Source organism: Propithecus coquereli, unplaced genomic scaffold, assembly GCF_000956105.1.
Source record: "Propithecus coquereli isolate 6110/MARCELLA unplaced genomic scaffold, Pcoq_1.0 Scaffold142, whole genome shotgun sequence".
Taxonomy (NCBI): Eukaryota; Metazoa; Chordata; class Mammalia; order Primates; family Indriidae; genus Propithecus; species Propithecus coquereli.
The window spans coordinates 3,328,389-3,345,838 of record NW_012138525.1 but is presented as its reverse complement, the minus strand read 5'-3'; the positions used below and the strand labels follow the sequence as shown (position 1 = coordinate 3,345,838).

The window sequence follows — 17,450 nt, the reverse complement described above, 5'->3', positions numbered from 1 at the left end:
TAAGGTCTTTGTGATGTTAAATGAGATAATGTATATATAAAATACTTAACAGAATACGTGACATTTTTAATTGCTCGGTAAATAAATCTATTATCTCTCTATGTGGATTCACAAAATAATAATTATAGTTTCTTATTCTAAGTTTCTTTATCTGTAAAAGGGTAGTAGAATCAGATGAAAATTATGTTTAAACATGTAAGATTACATATTTGCAATACACGGCAGAGGTTGGGGAAGAAAGGGGATATTCTCCACTAACTAGTAATCATTGCTTTTCCCTTGAGTGATTGTCGCAGGTATTTTAGGATAAACTACAATCTTCCTGGCTTATCTTGGTGCCCTACTTTTGCTCTTGCAGAGAGTGTGACAGAACTTGTACTGGTTTTTGAGTCAAGGGAAGAATTCATAGATTTGTGCCTTTTATTAAGGTTGCACACAATTAAAAAAAAAAAAATCTAAGACCCTCCCCCTGCCCCATTCTGTACTTTCCAATTGATTTTAAAACTGAGTGTAGGACTTTAGCACCATTAAAATATATCACGTTAATTTCAGTTCCTAGTTCCAGTTAAAAACTTGTAAGAATCTGCTTCTGTCATAAAACACACTAGGACACTGACAGTTAATTAGTACTGGGATTCCTGGTGGTTTTTATTTTCTCCTCCTTTGCTTAAATAATTACACGGAAAAAGCATGCATTACTTGTGTGGCAAGCTAAAATAGATTCTAAAATTTAAATAAACCTGGCTAGTCTATTGGTAATTTTAATAAGCATATTCTTCTACAACTCCTTGATAAAGAATGACGAGTAGGAAGGGACCCACCCACTATTGAATCCTTCCATCAAAGAGGTCCCTATAAGTTGTAAAGATTAGAAGCAAAGACAATTTCCACGCACAATTAAGAGAAAAATGTTAAGACTCAGACTTCAGTGGTCAGATGAAATAGCATGAGGCAATGTAACAGTAGTTAAGAGCTTCCAAGTGATTCCAAGCTCAACCTGGAACAAATTACTTAATTTCTCGAAGGCCTCAATTTGCTTACCTGTAAAGTGGGGATAATGATAATACCTACCTCCTATCTCGAATTAGATTGTTCCAGGATTAAATGCAACAAAAGGCTTAACGAATTGCCTCATAAAGGCTCAATAAAATGTATTACTGCAACCATTTCCCCTGAAATTTGAGGGTGAAGAGCCTGGGAAAAAACCAAGGGACCCTATGACAAGCCAGGAATTTAAACATATTTTCCGCCGAGTCAGCCCTCGGTGAAATAAGTCCAATCAACGGGCCAAGCACCGTGTTGCAGCCACAGCATATTCCCCACCCTGAGGTCAGGGGTCCCTGGGGCCCAAGGGCGCTTCCAAAGCTCCAGGAGGCAGAGCTGAGGCCAGGGCTGTTCTTGTTCGGCCACCGTTGCCCCTCTTCTGGCTAAACCGAAAGTCCGTACAGGGTAGGCCAACAGAAGGGTCCTTTGGTAGCCAGCTTAGGCCCCTCGGCGACTTCTTGGCTCACACACTACGGTAAACCACCACAGGGTTAGCGGAACTAGCCGCCACACCCCCTCCCTTGGCCCTTCCGGCGGCCGTCGCCCTTTAACCCCGGAAGTGGGCGGGAGAGGAAGTGGCTGGTGATGCTGGAGCAAACATGGCCGCCCCGGCGCCAGTGGGCCTCTCGGGGTCCGGCTGTCTTCCGCTGGCCGCGGGACTCCAGCTGCTCCCGATGCTGGGGCTGCTGCAGCTTCTGGCCGAGCCCAGCCTGGGCCGCGTCCACCACCTGGCACTCAAGGTAGGGCGCGACAGGGCCCGGCCAGGGGGCGGAGGCCGAGGCCACTCTCCCGGGAAGGAGGGCAACTTTGGCCCAGTGGGGCCCTCTGAGCTTTTGGGCCAGTCATTTGGCTGCGCCCTTTTTCTTCGAGGGGTCTGGCGGGGGCTGTAGGAAAGGCGTGGTTGGACGGCGCGGGGGTCCTCAGGCCGCCTGGTGGGATCAGGAAGATTCGAGCTGAGGGAGGGGAAGGGGCTGAACTGTGGCGTAACCCCGAAGGACTCGGAGGCCGCTCTTGCAATCCCTGGTGGTTTCCCTGGTCTTCTCGCCGATAGCAACCTGCTCTGCCACCGCCCTTATCACTTCGAACTTTTATCCTGACTTCCCTTGTCCGCGGTCTCCCTCTTCCGTGTCCTTGTACTGTCCCTGGTAATTTGAAGGTACGCGGAACCTTAGACTCAGTTTCCCGGTTTGGTTTATGGCGTTCTCTGGACCAAAGCGGGAACTCCAAGAGAAATTTCAAGTGTCATTTGAAGTGTGTGACTAAGAATTTAAAACCAGCATTAAAAACGTGTTTCTAACTAGGGGACTTGCGTTTTCTTCCTTGTCTGTCTCGGGAAGAGAGTTAGGATAGGTCTAGAATGATCCCCTGGATTTTGCTTTATAACTCACAGTTAAAAGTCCTCCAGGGCTTACATGTACCTTTAGATGGTTCAACAGGTTAATATATCTGGGGAATAGAAAAGTAAATTGTTATACCCAAAGCCTTGTACATTATTTTCCTACTATAGTTTTCTAAAAAGTTGTGGGATTGTAGAAAGTTTGTCTTGTAAAAACCACATTGCTTTAGCAAACAATGAAGCATTGTATTTTGTTAATGTAGAATTTAAAGAATACAGAATCTGATTTAAAAGCCTGGCCAGGTAGATCTATACAACCATACTTTTGGGTATTAGCGTTTGTTGTTTGTAAATAAAAATGAAAAATTATAAAATGGTTTAATCACAGAAGAATAAGTGAATCATGGCTCCTTTTGAGAATCTGCTGAGAGCTGTAGAACCTTCCCCCAGAGAAGTATAGGTAGAGGAAACTTTTTTGGAGTTTCTGAGGCTTTATAATCCTGCTGAAGCTTACATATGGGTCCCAGCCCCAGGTTTATGACCTCAGGTTAAGAACTGATTAAGATCCTGAGTCTTGGCTGGGCGCGGGGCGCGGTGGCTCACGCCTGTAATCCTAGCACTCTGAGAGGCCGAGGTGGGCAGATCGTTTGAGCCCAGGAGTTCGAGACCAGCCTGAGCAAGAACAAGACCCCGTCTCTACTAAAAATACAAAGAAATTAGCTGGACAACTAAAAATATATATAAAAAATTAGCCAGGCATGGTGGCGCATGCCTGTAGTCCCGGCTACTTGGGAGGCTGAGGCAGGAGGATCGCTTGAGCCCAGGAGTTTGAGGTTGCTGTGAGCTAGGCTGACGCCACGGCACTCTAGCCCGGGCAACAGAGCGAGACTCTCTCAAAAAAAAAAAAAAAAAAAAAAAGATCCTGAGTCTTAGAGTAAGTAATGTGCCTGAGTTCATACAACTTAAAAATTAGAGACAAAACTGGTAATAGAACACACTAGGACCATGTCTTGTGGCTCCCAATCCGTTGATCTTTGTACCTTTCTAGAATTAAAATGCCAGGTGGCATCATTAGGTAAATGCTGGCAATATGGGTATAAGTGGAAAAGTATACCAACCTTAGGGGCAAACTGAATTGGTATAATTCTGGTGATTGATTTCTCTCTGTTGTGCTAAATTGCTTAATGGTTTTCTGTCTTTGTAACATGTTTAATAAATGCTGTGGTGCTCGTTCCATAATCAGTACTGTAATTGTTTCATTTAAAACTCTAACTTCTTTCCCAAGGAGGGCAAGGAAATCACCTGAAGAGAGCCTGTTAGAGCAGCAACATTAGATTGTGTTGCTTTGCTTTAGACTGAGAAATAGGAGACTTAATCAGGTTGGAGACCCACACTAGCCATAATTACATGAAGAAGTCACTAAGTACCAGGAATATGCATTGATCTTTTAAAAAACTTTTTGCTGTGGAGAATTTCAAATTTAACAAGGTAGACAAAATAGTATAATGAACTCCTGTGTACCTGTTACCCAGCTTCAATAACCATCACCCAGTGGCTAATTCTGCACCATGCCCATATACATCACTTTCCTGTTTTCATTTTTCATTATTTTTAAAATTAGAAATGAATCCTTTCATTTTTTATTTACTTTTCTTATTCTATGTTGTATTTTACATCATTCTTCTGGTTTTTCCAGTCTTCTCATGTTTCTTTTCTTTTGACCTTTCTCTATATTCCTTGCCTTTTTAAAACAACTCTTTTGAAGTATAATTTACATACCATAAAATTCACCTATTTTAATTGTATAATTCAATGATTGTTAGTATATTTACTGAGTTGTACAGCTGTCACCACAATCCAGCAATAGAACATTTCTGTCATCCCCGTAAGATCCCTTGTGCTGGTTTGCAGTTAATTCCCATTCCCACCCCTGGCCCCAGACAGCCACTAATCTAATTTCTGTCTCCATGGATTTGTCTTTTCTGGATATTTCATATAAATGGAATCACATAGCAAGTAGTCTTTTGTGTCTGGCTCCTTTCTTTTTTACTTTTTTTTTTTAGGTTCATCCATGTTGTACCGTGTATCACTAATGAGTTCCTTTTTATTACTGAATACTATTTCACTGTTTTGGATTTAATCATATTTTGCTTAGCCATTCACTAGTGGATGGACATTTGAATTGTTTCCACTTTTTGGCCGTCGTGAAAGACAATTCTACAAATGTTCAGATGTAAATCTTTGTGGGGACATATGTTTTCATATCTCCTGGGTGATTCCAGGAGTGGAATGAAATTGCTGGGTCATATGGTAGATCTATGTTTAGTGTTTTAAGAAATTGCCAAATGATTTTTCAAAGTGGCTATACCATTTTACATCCCACCAGCAATTTATGAGGGTTTCTCTTTCTCCTTCAGATTGTTTCCAGCATTTGTCATTGTCTTCCTGTATTATTTTAGAGCAAATCAAAGGCATCATATAATTTCATCCATAAATATGTTGGTATATACCTATAATAAATAAGGGCTCTTTTAAAAACATAATTACAGTGCCATTATAACAAAAAAAATCCTTATTATCAGCAAATAGCAAATCAGGTTCAAGTTTCCATTGGTCAAATGGATTTAAAAATTTTTGAAAAATCAGGATCTAGATAGCATCCTCGCATTGCAATTGATTAATATGTCTTTTAAGTCTCTTTTGATATAGGGAATCGCACTCCTCCCAGTCCCCCATACTAGATTTTGCTGAATGTTTATTCATGGTATAGTTTAATATGTTCATCTGACCTCTGTATTTTCTGTAAGTTGGTAATTGGATCCAGAAACTTGATCATGGTCAGGTTTGATTCTTTTAGTGAGACCATGTCATAAGCCCTGCTGTGTTCTTCCACTGGGAGGCACAGTGTCTGATTGTCTTTCTTTTTGTGATGTTGGCCTCTGTTGATGCCCAGTGGTTACCTTTGTTTATTAGTTAAATCGATCTTTAATTATGCTGTTTGATGTCAAAGGATAGGACCATCGATTAAGTTATATATTTTATTGTATGGTAGATCTTGTAATATTTTTCCATTGTGATAGTCAAGACAAAAGAAATGCATATAAAGTGCAAACAAGTATCGTTTCTTAGGCGTTTCATTTGCTCAGGAAGCTTTTTTAGGTGCTATTAGGCACAGTCCTTACCACCACGGAGGTCTTACAGCAGCAAAGAAAATAGATACAATCTTCCATATTCTGAGTACAATACAGAATTTCCTCTGTTGATGAGAATTTTTCTTAAATATTTTATTACTTCTTGACTTCTTAGAGTTAAGACGTAGAATGTAATTTAGCCATTTCTGGATGATGGATGATTTCCATTTATTCAATAAGCATTTATTTTTACTCATAACTTTTAACAAATGTTAATATTTAAACGGCCATTGATATTAATTTAATAGTCACTTTCTAATTCATACTAATGGAATAAAAAGGGATAATCTGAGTTTCTTTTTCTTTTTTAGAGATGGGGTCTCCTTATGTCGCCTAAGTGGGAGTGCAGTGGCTATTCACAGGTGCGATCCTAATGCACTACAGCCTCCAATTCATGGGCTCAAGTGATCCTTCTGCCTCAGCCTCCCGAGTAGCTGGGACTACAGGCACGTACCACCATGCCCGGCTAATTTTTTCTATATATTTTTTAATTGTCCAGCTAATTTCTTTCTATTTTTTTTTTTAGTAGAGACGGGGTCTCGCTCTTGCTCATGCTGGTCTCGAACTCCTGAGCTCAAATGATCCTCCCACCTCAGCCTCCCACAGTTCTAGGATTATAGGCCTGAGCCACCGCGCCCGACCTAGGTTGGAATCTTGACTGCTATTAAGTGCTGTGTAACTCTTTGGCTAGTCACATTAGAAGCCCTCCTTGCTGGTAGGATCTAGACCAGAAGATGTTAAATGAAAAGATAAGTTAAAGCAGAAAATCACAAAAAAAGAATATGTACCTGAAACATTTTATTTTGATTTAAAACCTGTCAGTATATATTCATTGACTTAAATGAGTGATTTTAAGCTTACTAGATGACTTTGCAACATATGCCCTCTACTCTCTTATTCATTCAACAAATATTCTCCAGGTATCTTTTTATATGCTAGGTAGGCACTGTTCTAGACACAGGCTGAGGCAAGTGAGCAGGACTAAGCTCTTAGCTGCATGGAGCTTTCATTCTAGTGGTAATGGGCAGCAAGCTCTTGAACACATGAATGCACAAGTAATTTGAGATTGGCATAGATTGATAAGAAAATAACAGCATTGGGTAGAGAAATGGAGCTGGAGACTACTCTAGATGGGTTGTTTGGAGGGAGCCTCTCTGAAGAGGTGACATTTCAGCAGAGATTGAAAGGACCAGCCACGCATTTGAGGTTCTGGGGAGAGTATCAGACAGAGGAGCAGAGCTGCAAAGGCCTTGTGTGGGACAGTCTTGTGCTCACTTGTCTATGGAGGCCCGTGTGGCTGGAGCAGAGTGATCTGGGGGCCATGATAGGCAGGAGGTGAAGGTGAAGAGGGACACATGAGCCGTGGTGGGACGTTTGGATTTTATTTTGTGTGGTGAGGAACCTGCCTGGTTTTTGGCATAAGGGAACAGTTCCTGAAGAAGTGATGTTAAAGGTGAGGCCTGAAGAATGAATAAGACTAGGGCAGGGTGAACTGAGGTTAGAGCGTGTGTGTGGAGTGAGGCACAAAGCAGAGGAAATGCTTAAGATGGCAGCCTCTATACTTGCGGAGGCATTTGATCCCTGTCTTCGGCATCTGGGTAGCCACTGAAGTTTTTTTAGGCCAGGACTGGTCAAATAGGGTTTGCATTTTAGATAGATATTAATAAATGTCTCTGGGAGCTGGATTAGAAGAGCAAAACTGGAAGCAAGGGACCAGCCAGGTTATACCTGTAGTCTAGGTGTGAGACTGGGGCCAAGGTAGGGCAGTGGTGGGAGGGGGACAGGGAAGGAAGAGAGGGTAGCAGACCCACCAGCTATGTAGAAGGTACATGGTGGACAAATGTGGGGGAAGTAAAGAGCTGGCACCTATGTTGCTGGCAGAGGTTATGATGATGGATGTTGGTGGCACCACCTAACAACAGTGATATACAGCTGCAAACCAGACTCTAGGAGGACAGAAATAGGAAGAAGATGAGATACTACTGTTAATGTGACTTAACAGCTGGGAAGGGAACAAGAGCGAGGTGTATATTTATCCTCAGATTGTAAACCTGTGTTCTCACCCTTGCATTCGCATTCCTGGTGGCAGGATTGAGTTGAGAGATAGGATTATCTAAGTGGTATATTTTACAGGATGTGAAGGGCAGTTCTTGTGTAATCACTCATTAACATAACCCCTTTTCCTCATATTAAGCCAACATCACGAGGCACTGTAGTTGGGCTTGAGCACATGCTGCTCTTAAATTAATTGGTCTGGTGGCCGATTTCCATTTTGTTTGAGTTTGGATAACGTGAACATACAGATTGATCTGGGTCCTCTTCATTTTTCCTGCTTACCTTTATGTGCCCAAGTGGGATGGTCCATAGCAAAACTTGGAAGTTTTATTTATTTAGTTAGTTAGTTTGTTTGTTTGTTTTGGGGTCTGTGTTCCCCAGGCCGGCCTCAAGCTCCAGGCCTCAAGCAATCCTTCCACCTCAGCTTCTTGAGTAGCTGGGACTACAAGAAAGTGCATGCCACAGTGCCCTGCATGAAATTTATTTTAATACCAAGATCTGGCTATAATTGAATTAGGAAGACTCTTAACTTCAATATACACTTTAAATGATATTTTATATAGACATTTCAGGGTTTCATCTCTGGTAAATACGAGTATCTGTTAAGCATCTGCGCTTCAACGTATATAACATGCCTGTTTTAATGACTGCTATTTGGTGGCATGTATGCCAGTTTGCTTTCTTCTGAGAATACTAGTGCAGAATAATTAAATATTTAATTACTGAGGTTTCTTAATAAAACAGCCCTGGCCAGGCATGGTGGCAGGTGTGAACCTGTAATCCTAGTACTTTGGGAGTCTGAGGCAGGAGGATCACTTAAGGCCAGGAGTTTGAGACCAGCCTGGGGAGACTTATCGCTACAAAAAATTTAAAAATTATCTGAGCGTGGTGGTGTGTGCCTATAAACCCAACTACTTGGGAGGCTGAATCAGAAGGATCGCTTGAGCCCGGGAGATTGGGGCTGCAGTGAGCTGTGATTGCACTGCTGCACTCCAGCCTGGGTGACAGAATGAGACCCTGTCTCTAAGAAAATAAAAAATAAATGAAACAGCCCTGGAAAATTCTAAGGATTGTTTTGTCTCTTCTTTTTTCCACTTTTATAGCCATCCTTCTACTGCTGTTTAGAATTTGGGGTTTTTTTTGTTTGTTTTTACTGCATCTTTACATGTGGTTTAATCTTCTTTTAACTAATAGAAAAAAGTTGGGGGTCAAGAAGTATTGTCTGGAATGCTGAATAGCTTTCCTTCATCTCTTTAGTTGCAGAATGATAACAAAAACATGGACCCGGTAATTAAGCTTAGAACATTTCAGTGTAAATGGTTAAGAGAGTGGATATATGTATTGAGTTGACTAGTGTCTCCCAAAATTCATGTATACTTGGAACATCAGAATGTAGTTAGTGTTGTTTTAAGTCTTTCCTCCCTCTTAAGTATGCTACTGAAGTTCTAGTATAATGAGACTGTGCTATGTACAAACACAGCAAGGTTGAGACCGCAGATCTAGTGACAGCTGTTCTAGTCTTACTTGGGGAAAATGAAGTGTTCTGTAGAATCCAAATTACAGCTACTTGTTATTAAAGAATCTACCATAAGGCAGAGACTGTGCTAAATGGGTGTTTTTGGTTTTTTGTTTTTGTTTTTTTTCCATACAGGGTCTCATTCTGTTACCCAGGCTAGAGTGCAGTGGCATCATTGTAGCTCACTGCAACCTCCAACTCCTGGGCTCAAACGATCCTCCTGCCTCGGCCTCCTGAGTAGTTGGAACTATAGGCGTGCTCCACCACACCTGGCTGATTTTTTTTTTTTTCTATTTTTAGTGGAGATGGGGTCTCGCTGTTGCTGAGGCTGGTTTCAAACTGCTGACCTCAAGCAATCCTCCCGCCTCAGCCTTGGCCTCACAGAGTGCTAGGATTACAGGCGTGAGCCACTGCGCCCAGCCATAAGTGTGTGTCTTGATGAAATTTTTTTGTGACTGAACACACCCATGTAACCAGCACCCAGCTCAGGGAACAGGATACTACTAGTACCCAGAAGCCTCCCTGGATCTTCCTCCCAGTCATCAAAAGTCCTGAAGTAGCCAACAGAAATCTGAACAAGGAGGAAGAGACGGGTCTTACTCAGTGTCATTTGGTACTGGAGTGGTCGTCAACAAGCAGACTGACGGGGCTGGATAGGAAGCACAGAAAGAGACTGAGGACTTAATGAGATTTAATGTGCAGCCAAAGTGGCATCACAGAGCAGATTGCAGATTGCTCTGAAGTAGTCTTTGGATAAGTGGCTTTCCATGTGGAACAAAAGGAAGTAGGTGCCTGCCTCATACCATACACAAAAAATATATTCTAGGTAGATTGAGACCAAAATGGGAAAAACAGAACTCTAAAACTGTTAGAATAAAGTATTAGTGAATATTTTATAACCTTGGAATACAGAAAGATGTTTTTGAAAAGACATTTAAAAAATACTATCAAGAATAAAAGTTAATAGGCTTTCTCCTTCAAAATTTAAAAAGACTTACATGGCAAAAGATACCACACAGTTAAAAAAAAAAAAAAAAGAAAAAAAACTGGGAGAAGGTACTTGCAGCATAAAAATCAAAGATTAGTAGCCATAATATATAAAGAACTTTAAAAAATCCAATAGGAAAATGAGCATAGAATATAAAAACGGGTATTTCACAACAGAGAAATCCAATGGCTATTCAACAGATGAGGTGCTCAAACTCACAAAGTATCAGGAAATGCAAATTGAGTCTATATCAGCATTGATTTCTCCTAAGATTGGGAAAAATGAAAAGTCTGACAACATCAGGATTCAGTGAGGATATGAGGAACAGGAACTCTCATATACTTTGGAGATCAATTTGGCAATTTCTGGTAAAATTAAAAATGTGGGCCAGGCATGTTGGCTCACACCTGTAATCCTAGCACTCTGGGAGGCCGAGGCGGGCGGATCGTTCTGAGCTCAGGAGTTCGAGAGCAGCCTGAGCAAGAGCGAGACCCTGTCTCTACTAAAAATAGAAAGAAATTAATCGGACAACTAAAAATATATAGAAAAAATTAGCCAGGCATGGTGGCACATGCCTGTAGTCCCAGCTACTCGGGAGGCTGAGGCAGGAGGATTGCTTGAGCCCAGGAGTTTGAGATTGCTGTGAGCTAGGATGACGCCATGGCACTCTAGCCCAGGCAACACAGTGAGACTCTGTCTCAAAAAAAAAAAAAAAAATGTGCACACTGTATAACCTGGCGTTTTCGTATCTGGATACATGTACCCTAGAAATCTGCACACAAAGAAGATGTATAGGAATGTTTGTAACAACATTGTTACAGCAAAACATTGGATATAGCCTGAGTGCACGCGGAAGGGGAAATGGATATACATATTGTGATGTGAGGGTGATAGAATACAAGCAGATAAAATGAGAAAATAGAACATATTAAATGTATCAACACGGAGTCCTCAAAGAGTACAGTGTTGTCTGAAAATGCAAGTTGTGAAAGTCCCCATGCATTATGACACAATTTATCCAAATTTAGAAACACAGAATGATACTATGTGATGACTATATGGATATATGTAGTAAAGTTATTTTAAAAATAAAAAAGGACCTAACAATTCATGAGCATGAGGAAGGTTGATGAAAAGGGACTAGGGAAGCACAGGGAGGTAAAAAAGCATTCGTGCTATTGCTAGTGCTTTATTCTTTTCCTTCTTTCCCTCCCTCCCTTCCTATGGAGCTGAAGCAACTATACTATAAACAGTTGATGATTCTGGATTGTAGGGAAATGGGTATTTGTTGTTACTCCTCTTACTTTTCTAAAATTTAAAAAGCATTTTTAAAAGATACTGCTTGTGTTCCCCCTAGATTGCAAGCCTTCTGAGGGCAGGGGCTTGCATGTCTTGCTGACCATTGATCTCACAGTGTCAGCACATACTAGGACTCAGGAAGTATATGTTGCATGAGGGAATGGATGCATTTCTAAAATGTTTTTCTAAAATGAGCACTTATTGTGCTGGAAAAGGTATTGTTGCCATGTTTTATAAAAATAGGAAATCTCCACAGCTGAGTGGTCGGCTTCGTATGGCTCTTGGGACAGCGTGAGTGCTCAATATGTGACTGATCTTGCTGTAGATACCATCAGATAGCAAAATTGTAAATTATGGCTCTGCTTATACTTTTCTAGCTAATGTGATATTTTATTTGCTTAGTATCACTTAAAAGCAAGCTACGATGACTAAAGAATGTGTTTCTTAGATGTAGAAGGAAAACACCAAACTAATATTGGTAGTTATCTCTGAAGGGTGAGGTCACAGCTACTTTTCTATATTTTTTCAGTTATATTTTCTATGAAAATGTACAGGTTTTATAATTCAAAATAAGCAAATGGTATTAAAATGAAACATAAGAGATTAGAAGAAAATCTCCAAATTCTAAATGGTTTACACAAAGTGGTGAAATAAAAGGTGAGTTTCTCCCCTCTTGGTTCTTTAATGTCGTCATTTATAATTTTAACAAGCTAAATTTGATTTTTAAAAGTTAAATCCTAAAATGAAGTTTTAATTTTATAAAATAATTTATTGAAAATAAGAGCAAGCATTTCAGAATAATCTGAAATTATCCAGAATAATCTGCTGGTGCTGAATTTTCTAATGAGAGCCTGTGTGGTAAATTAAGTATACATTAATTGACACTGCCTCATCACCATCAAACTAATGCTTGCTCCCCGCCATCCCCCATTTTTTAGACAGGGTCTCATTATGTTGCCCAGGCTGGTCTTGAACTCCTGGGCGCAAGCAGCTCTCCCTCCTCAGCCTCCCTAGCAGCTGGGATTACCTGCACGCACCACTGCACCTGGCCGCTCCCTCATTTGGATCAGTACTTGCAAGATTATAAATGTGTTAGGGCCAGTTGTGTTCCCACTGCTTTCAGATATGTTTGTGAGGAAAGCCAGGAATAACCATAAGTTTTTAGTACCAATTTTATAGATATATATCTGGGAACAGTACTATTAATATATTTTGTGTCCTGTAACCTTGACTTCTTATGGGTGAAAAATCTTGTTTAATTAACTTAATAAGCAGTTTATTATGATTGAGAATATACCATGTTATTGTGATTTTTTTTTTTAAAGCCCTTATCAGAGATGTACCCTGAAATATTGGTAGATGAAATGATAGGATATCTGGGATTTGTTTCTAAATAATTGAAAGTGGGGGTGGGGAAGAGTATAGAGGAACAAAATTAACCATGAGTTGATAGCTTCAAATTTTCATTTTATTTCTATTTTTCAGAGACAGGGTCTCGCTGTCACCCAGGCTAGGGTGCAGTAGCCTCATCATAGGTCACTGGAAGTTTGAACTCCTGAGCTCAGGCCATCCTCCTGCCTCAGCCTCCTAAGTAGCTGGGACTGTGGGCACACACCTCCATGCTAGGCTAATTTTTAAATTTTTTGTAGAGACAGGATCTCACCATGTTATCCAGGCTGGTCTTGAACTCCTGGGCTCAAGCAATCGTCTTGCCTCAGTCTCCCAAAGTGTTGGGATTACAGGCTTGAGCCACACCATGCTGGCCTCAAATTTTCTAAACAAAAATAGTTTTAAAAAACAAAACAAAAGATATATCATTTGTTTGGTTGTAAAAAGTATGAGGTGGTTAAAAGCATAGGTTTGGAGTTTAAGTAATCATGAGTTAGAATACTGGCCCTGCCACCTACTGGCCTTTGATTTTAAGCAAGTTTGAACTGTCTGACCCTCTGTTTCCTCGTCTGTAAAATGGGCATAATTACACTTGCCTAATAGAGTTGTTAGAAGAATGCCTGTTGATATGTGAAGCTATTAGCTCAGTACTGGATACAAAGTCAAGTGCCTGCAATCTCTGAAATCCTTGGTGAAACCAGCAAACTTTACTGCTATGTCAGTGCTAATGGAAATGATTGAAGATGTAACTAAATCTCCATTGCTGTGTCTGGTGTTGTCATCCTCACACTACTTTGGCAAACCCTCCTTGCTTGTGTCTCCCTTCTAGTCTCAAGATTTCTATGTATGGCTTGCATATTGAGGACTAGTTTACAGAGTCACTTCTATACATATCTTATTTGACATGGTGATATGATAACCTAAAATGGAGGTAGAGGTGAGGTTAGGTGAGATTCCTACAGGTAGATTACTGGCAAATGGTAATACTTTCTTTACAAATAACATTTGATCTTTTTTCTAATTATAAATTAATCGAGCATTGTTAGAAATTTAGAAAATATAGAAAAATGTAAAGAAAAATTATTTTCCACAATCCCTTTGGCACTAACCTTTTCATAGTTTGGTGAATTTCTTTCAAGTCTTTTATAAATAAATCAGGGTAAATGTATATGCCTTTTAATTTTTTTTCTTTTTAAGAACTCAAATCTTACTATATATAGTTTGGGTTCTGCCTTTGCATTTACTATTATATCATGATTACTTTCCCATATTAGGAGACAATAGTGTGAAAATGGCTTTCAAATCAGATCTTTGTTGAAATCCCAGTTTTACTGTTTATAGTCTTTGTGGTCATGTGTAGTCACTTCTCTGAACTTCTGTCTGATGCCTGTCATGAGGATACTATTCTTAACTGCAGTGGGCTTAGTGAGGATTAGAAATCATAGGTAAAGCCCTTGGCACGTGACCCAGTTATTAGAAAGTGCTGAAAACTGGGAGTTGTGATACCATTATTGTTGTTTTTGGTTTTGTTTTGTTTTTGAGACAAGGTCTTGCTGTGTTGCCCAGGCTGGAATGTAGTGGTATGATCATAGCTCACTGTTAACTTTGAACTCCTGGGCTCAGGTGATTTTCCTGCCTCAGTCTCCTGAGCAGCTGGGACTATAGGTGCACACCACTATGCCCAGCCAATTTAAAAAAAATTTTTTTGTTGAGATGGAGTTGCTGTGTTACTCAGGCTGGTCTCGAACTCCTGGCCTCAATTGATCCTCCTGCCCCGGCCTCCCAAAGTGCTGGGATTTACAGGTGAGAGCCACCAGGCCCAGCCCTTACTGTTTATAATATTCTTCACAAACTTTTTAATGACATTATTTCATCAAATGAAATGATGATATGAAGGTAAGAAAAAATAGTAAAGGAATGTACTGTTTATGTTGAGGGGGAACTGCTATATGGTTGCAATTTAAACATTTTCTCAAAAAAAAAAAAAACCCTAATGAGTGTAGTTCATTCTGTTTCCATTCTGCTACAAAGCATCTACATGCTGGATAAATTAGAAGAAGCATACTTTTAAAATTTAAACTTTGTTGAAGTATAATGTGCATTCTAAAAATTACTCATGAACATACAACTCAGTGCATTTCTACCGTGGAACACTCTCAAAGCCAGCGGGAAGCCATTACTGAGCCCCTCTGGAAGCTCCTTTAGCCTCCCATTCCCTCAAGTGACAGGAAAGTCCCTTTCTCCCAAGAGTAATTACTATCATGACCTCTATCACTATAGAGGATTCCCTCCTGCATTTGAATTTGGTCTGCATGAGTATGGCTTGATTGCTCAGTGTTGTATCTGTGTGATTCATCCATGTTGTTGTATGTGGCAGGCATTACATGTTCTTCGTTCTCTCTGCAGCCCTGCTCAGCTGGGGATTCTGCCAGAGAATTAAGCCCTTGTGTGCTAAGGAACCTCAATCTGTATGTAGTTGAATTAGTTTCTCTCCTGTGCATCTAGGATGGTAGTAGCCACGTACTATCCCTGGGATAATTGGGAATATAGTTAAATCATTTTCCGCAGGAATCCCAGGAAAGGCTGTGAGTCTTAGCTTTTCTGTTTTTTTACCATTGCCTTCCAGCAGATGACCTTTGTCCACTTATCTGGCTTTTCTAGATGTTCTCTGTGAGAGTGCTGGTTTGCTGCAAGCTGCTCCATCCCACTGAGCAGTGCAAGTCCAGCAAACATGCTTTCAATGCACGGCTGAACTCCTAAGAAAATAAGGGGAATTTCCAGGGGCCAAAAAAAGGGAAGAAGGAGCTGAAACCCCAGCAGGCAAAAGAGCAGGGAAGCCAGGGCTGCCCTGAGGCATTGCAGGAACTTGGACCCTAGAGCCTTGGATTTTTAACAGGTGTTGAGGGGAAACCGGGACCAAAGCCTTAGGCCCAAGCAGAGGGGCACATTGGAACTGTGTCCCTCTCCTCCTCAGCCCATAATCTAGGATGCTCAAAAAGCTTTGTTCCTGGAATGGAAGGAAGGGCTAGGAAGTAAAATCCTCCTAGTGGCAATACAATGTGTTGTAGCTCTGTGGGCAAGGGGATGGGATGGAGTTCATATTGTTCCTGCTGAAGGTCTGATCCGCAGCCTCTCCTGACACAGGCCTTTGGTGTTTGCCGTTACACTATGCCCAAGAATCCCAAGTCTAGAAATAAAAAATTACACTTCACACAAAGAAACTGCATACTTATTAAAGGTGTTGCAATTTAGGCAAATGAATCTCAATATAAAACTCAACTTTACACAATAAAAAATATCTCTGTGGAACTCCAGTCTTAGAAGTATTCACTAGCACCATTGTTCTGTTGGCCTTACAATGTGTCGACATAGTTGAGATTGGAATGTTGATGTTGAGACAGTATCACACAGGTGGGATAGCCATCTGCCCACATGATGCAGTTTTATCAAAGCTCGGCAGCCGGGTGTGGTGGCTTATACCTTTAGTCCCAGCTACTCGGGAGGCTGAGGCAGGAGGATCACTTGAGCCCAGGAGTTTGAGGTTGCAGTGAGCTCAGCTGATGCCACGGCACTCTAGCCTGGACAACAGAGCAAGACCATGGCTCAAAAAAAAAAAAAAAAAAAGACAACTCAGGATTATCCTGTATCCAAAAGCTTCTGTCTCCCTGTGACTGGTTCCTGGGATTCTTCTTGCATAAGGCTTTGTTCCTTGAAAACCTATCGTATACTGTATCCTTTTTAGTTGTAAATGAACCTTTTAAACAATTAAATTATTGTGCAGGTACCACTCTTCATCCTGTAAGGTGAAGGGAGGAGCCAGGTACACACAAACTGATAAGAAGATCTATATAAATGAACATATTCTTGGAGCAGTGTTGGCCACTCCTTTCGTTCCTCCCTACCCCCCAACATGTTTTGAGTGCCTACTGGATGCCAGGCATTGTACTGTCAGGAAGGCTACAGATAGGACTGAATCTTGGTTCTTCTTGCCTTGGAGTTCACATTCCAGCTGACCACCGAGTTTGCCCCTAGAGCCCACACAAATGCACTAGAGTGAATTGACTCTATCGTGTGATTCCTTCCACTAAAAATATTGGTATCTTTTGAATGTCTGAGGCATTGTCTTCAGCTTTTGAAGAAAGGTAATTACCGCAGCTATGTGTATAATTAAGCATATGAAAATATTGGCTGGCTAACAGGAAACCAGATACCATAGTTTTTCAAGCTAATGAATAGGTTAAATAATCAAAAGTTAATTTTTCCATATTGCTAATTCCACCACTACAAATCTCTTTAGGATGACGTGAGGCATAAGGTTCATCTGAACACCTTTGGGTTCTTCAAGGATGGGTACATGGTGGTTAACGTCAGCAGCCTGTCAGTGAAGGAGCCTGAAGGAGAGAAGGATACCACTGTAAGTACTTTTTTATGAGATAAAGGGGTTTATTCTTTTAGTTTAGGTGAAAGAGTCACCTTCCAACCCCAATGCCTAAATATAAAGTATCAGAATATGGAGAAAAGTAAACTTGTGAGTACCAAATTATATATTAGACATCAGATAGTTTTACTTTTAACACTTAAGTTGCAATTCTTGAATAATTCTAGTAATCAGTTATTTTACCTGAGCAAGTA

At 40.6% G+C, this 17,450-nt stretch overlaps 1 protein-coding gene across 1 annotated transcript in view; it reads left to right on the top strand.

Annotated features, from left to right (window-relative positions):
- The first annotated feature begins 1,478 nt into the window (after nucleotides 1-1,478).
- Nucleotides 1,479-17,450, top strand: part of GPR107 (G protein-coupled receptor 107) — a 69,648-nt gene continuing 53,676 nt past the window's right edge. Inside the window, exons 1-2 of the mRNA XM_012639788.1 lie at nucleotides 1,479-1,784; nucleotides 17,116-17,232. Of these exons, the coding sequence (XP_012495242.1) occupies nucleotides 1,644-1,784; nucleotides 17,116-17,232 (258 nt within the window). The 5' untranslated portion in view covers nucleotides 1,479-1,643. The remainder of the gene's footprint in view (nucleotides 1,785-17,115; nucleotides 17,233-17,450) is intronic.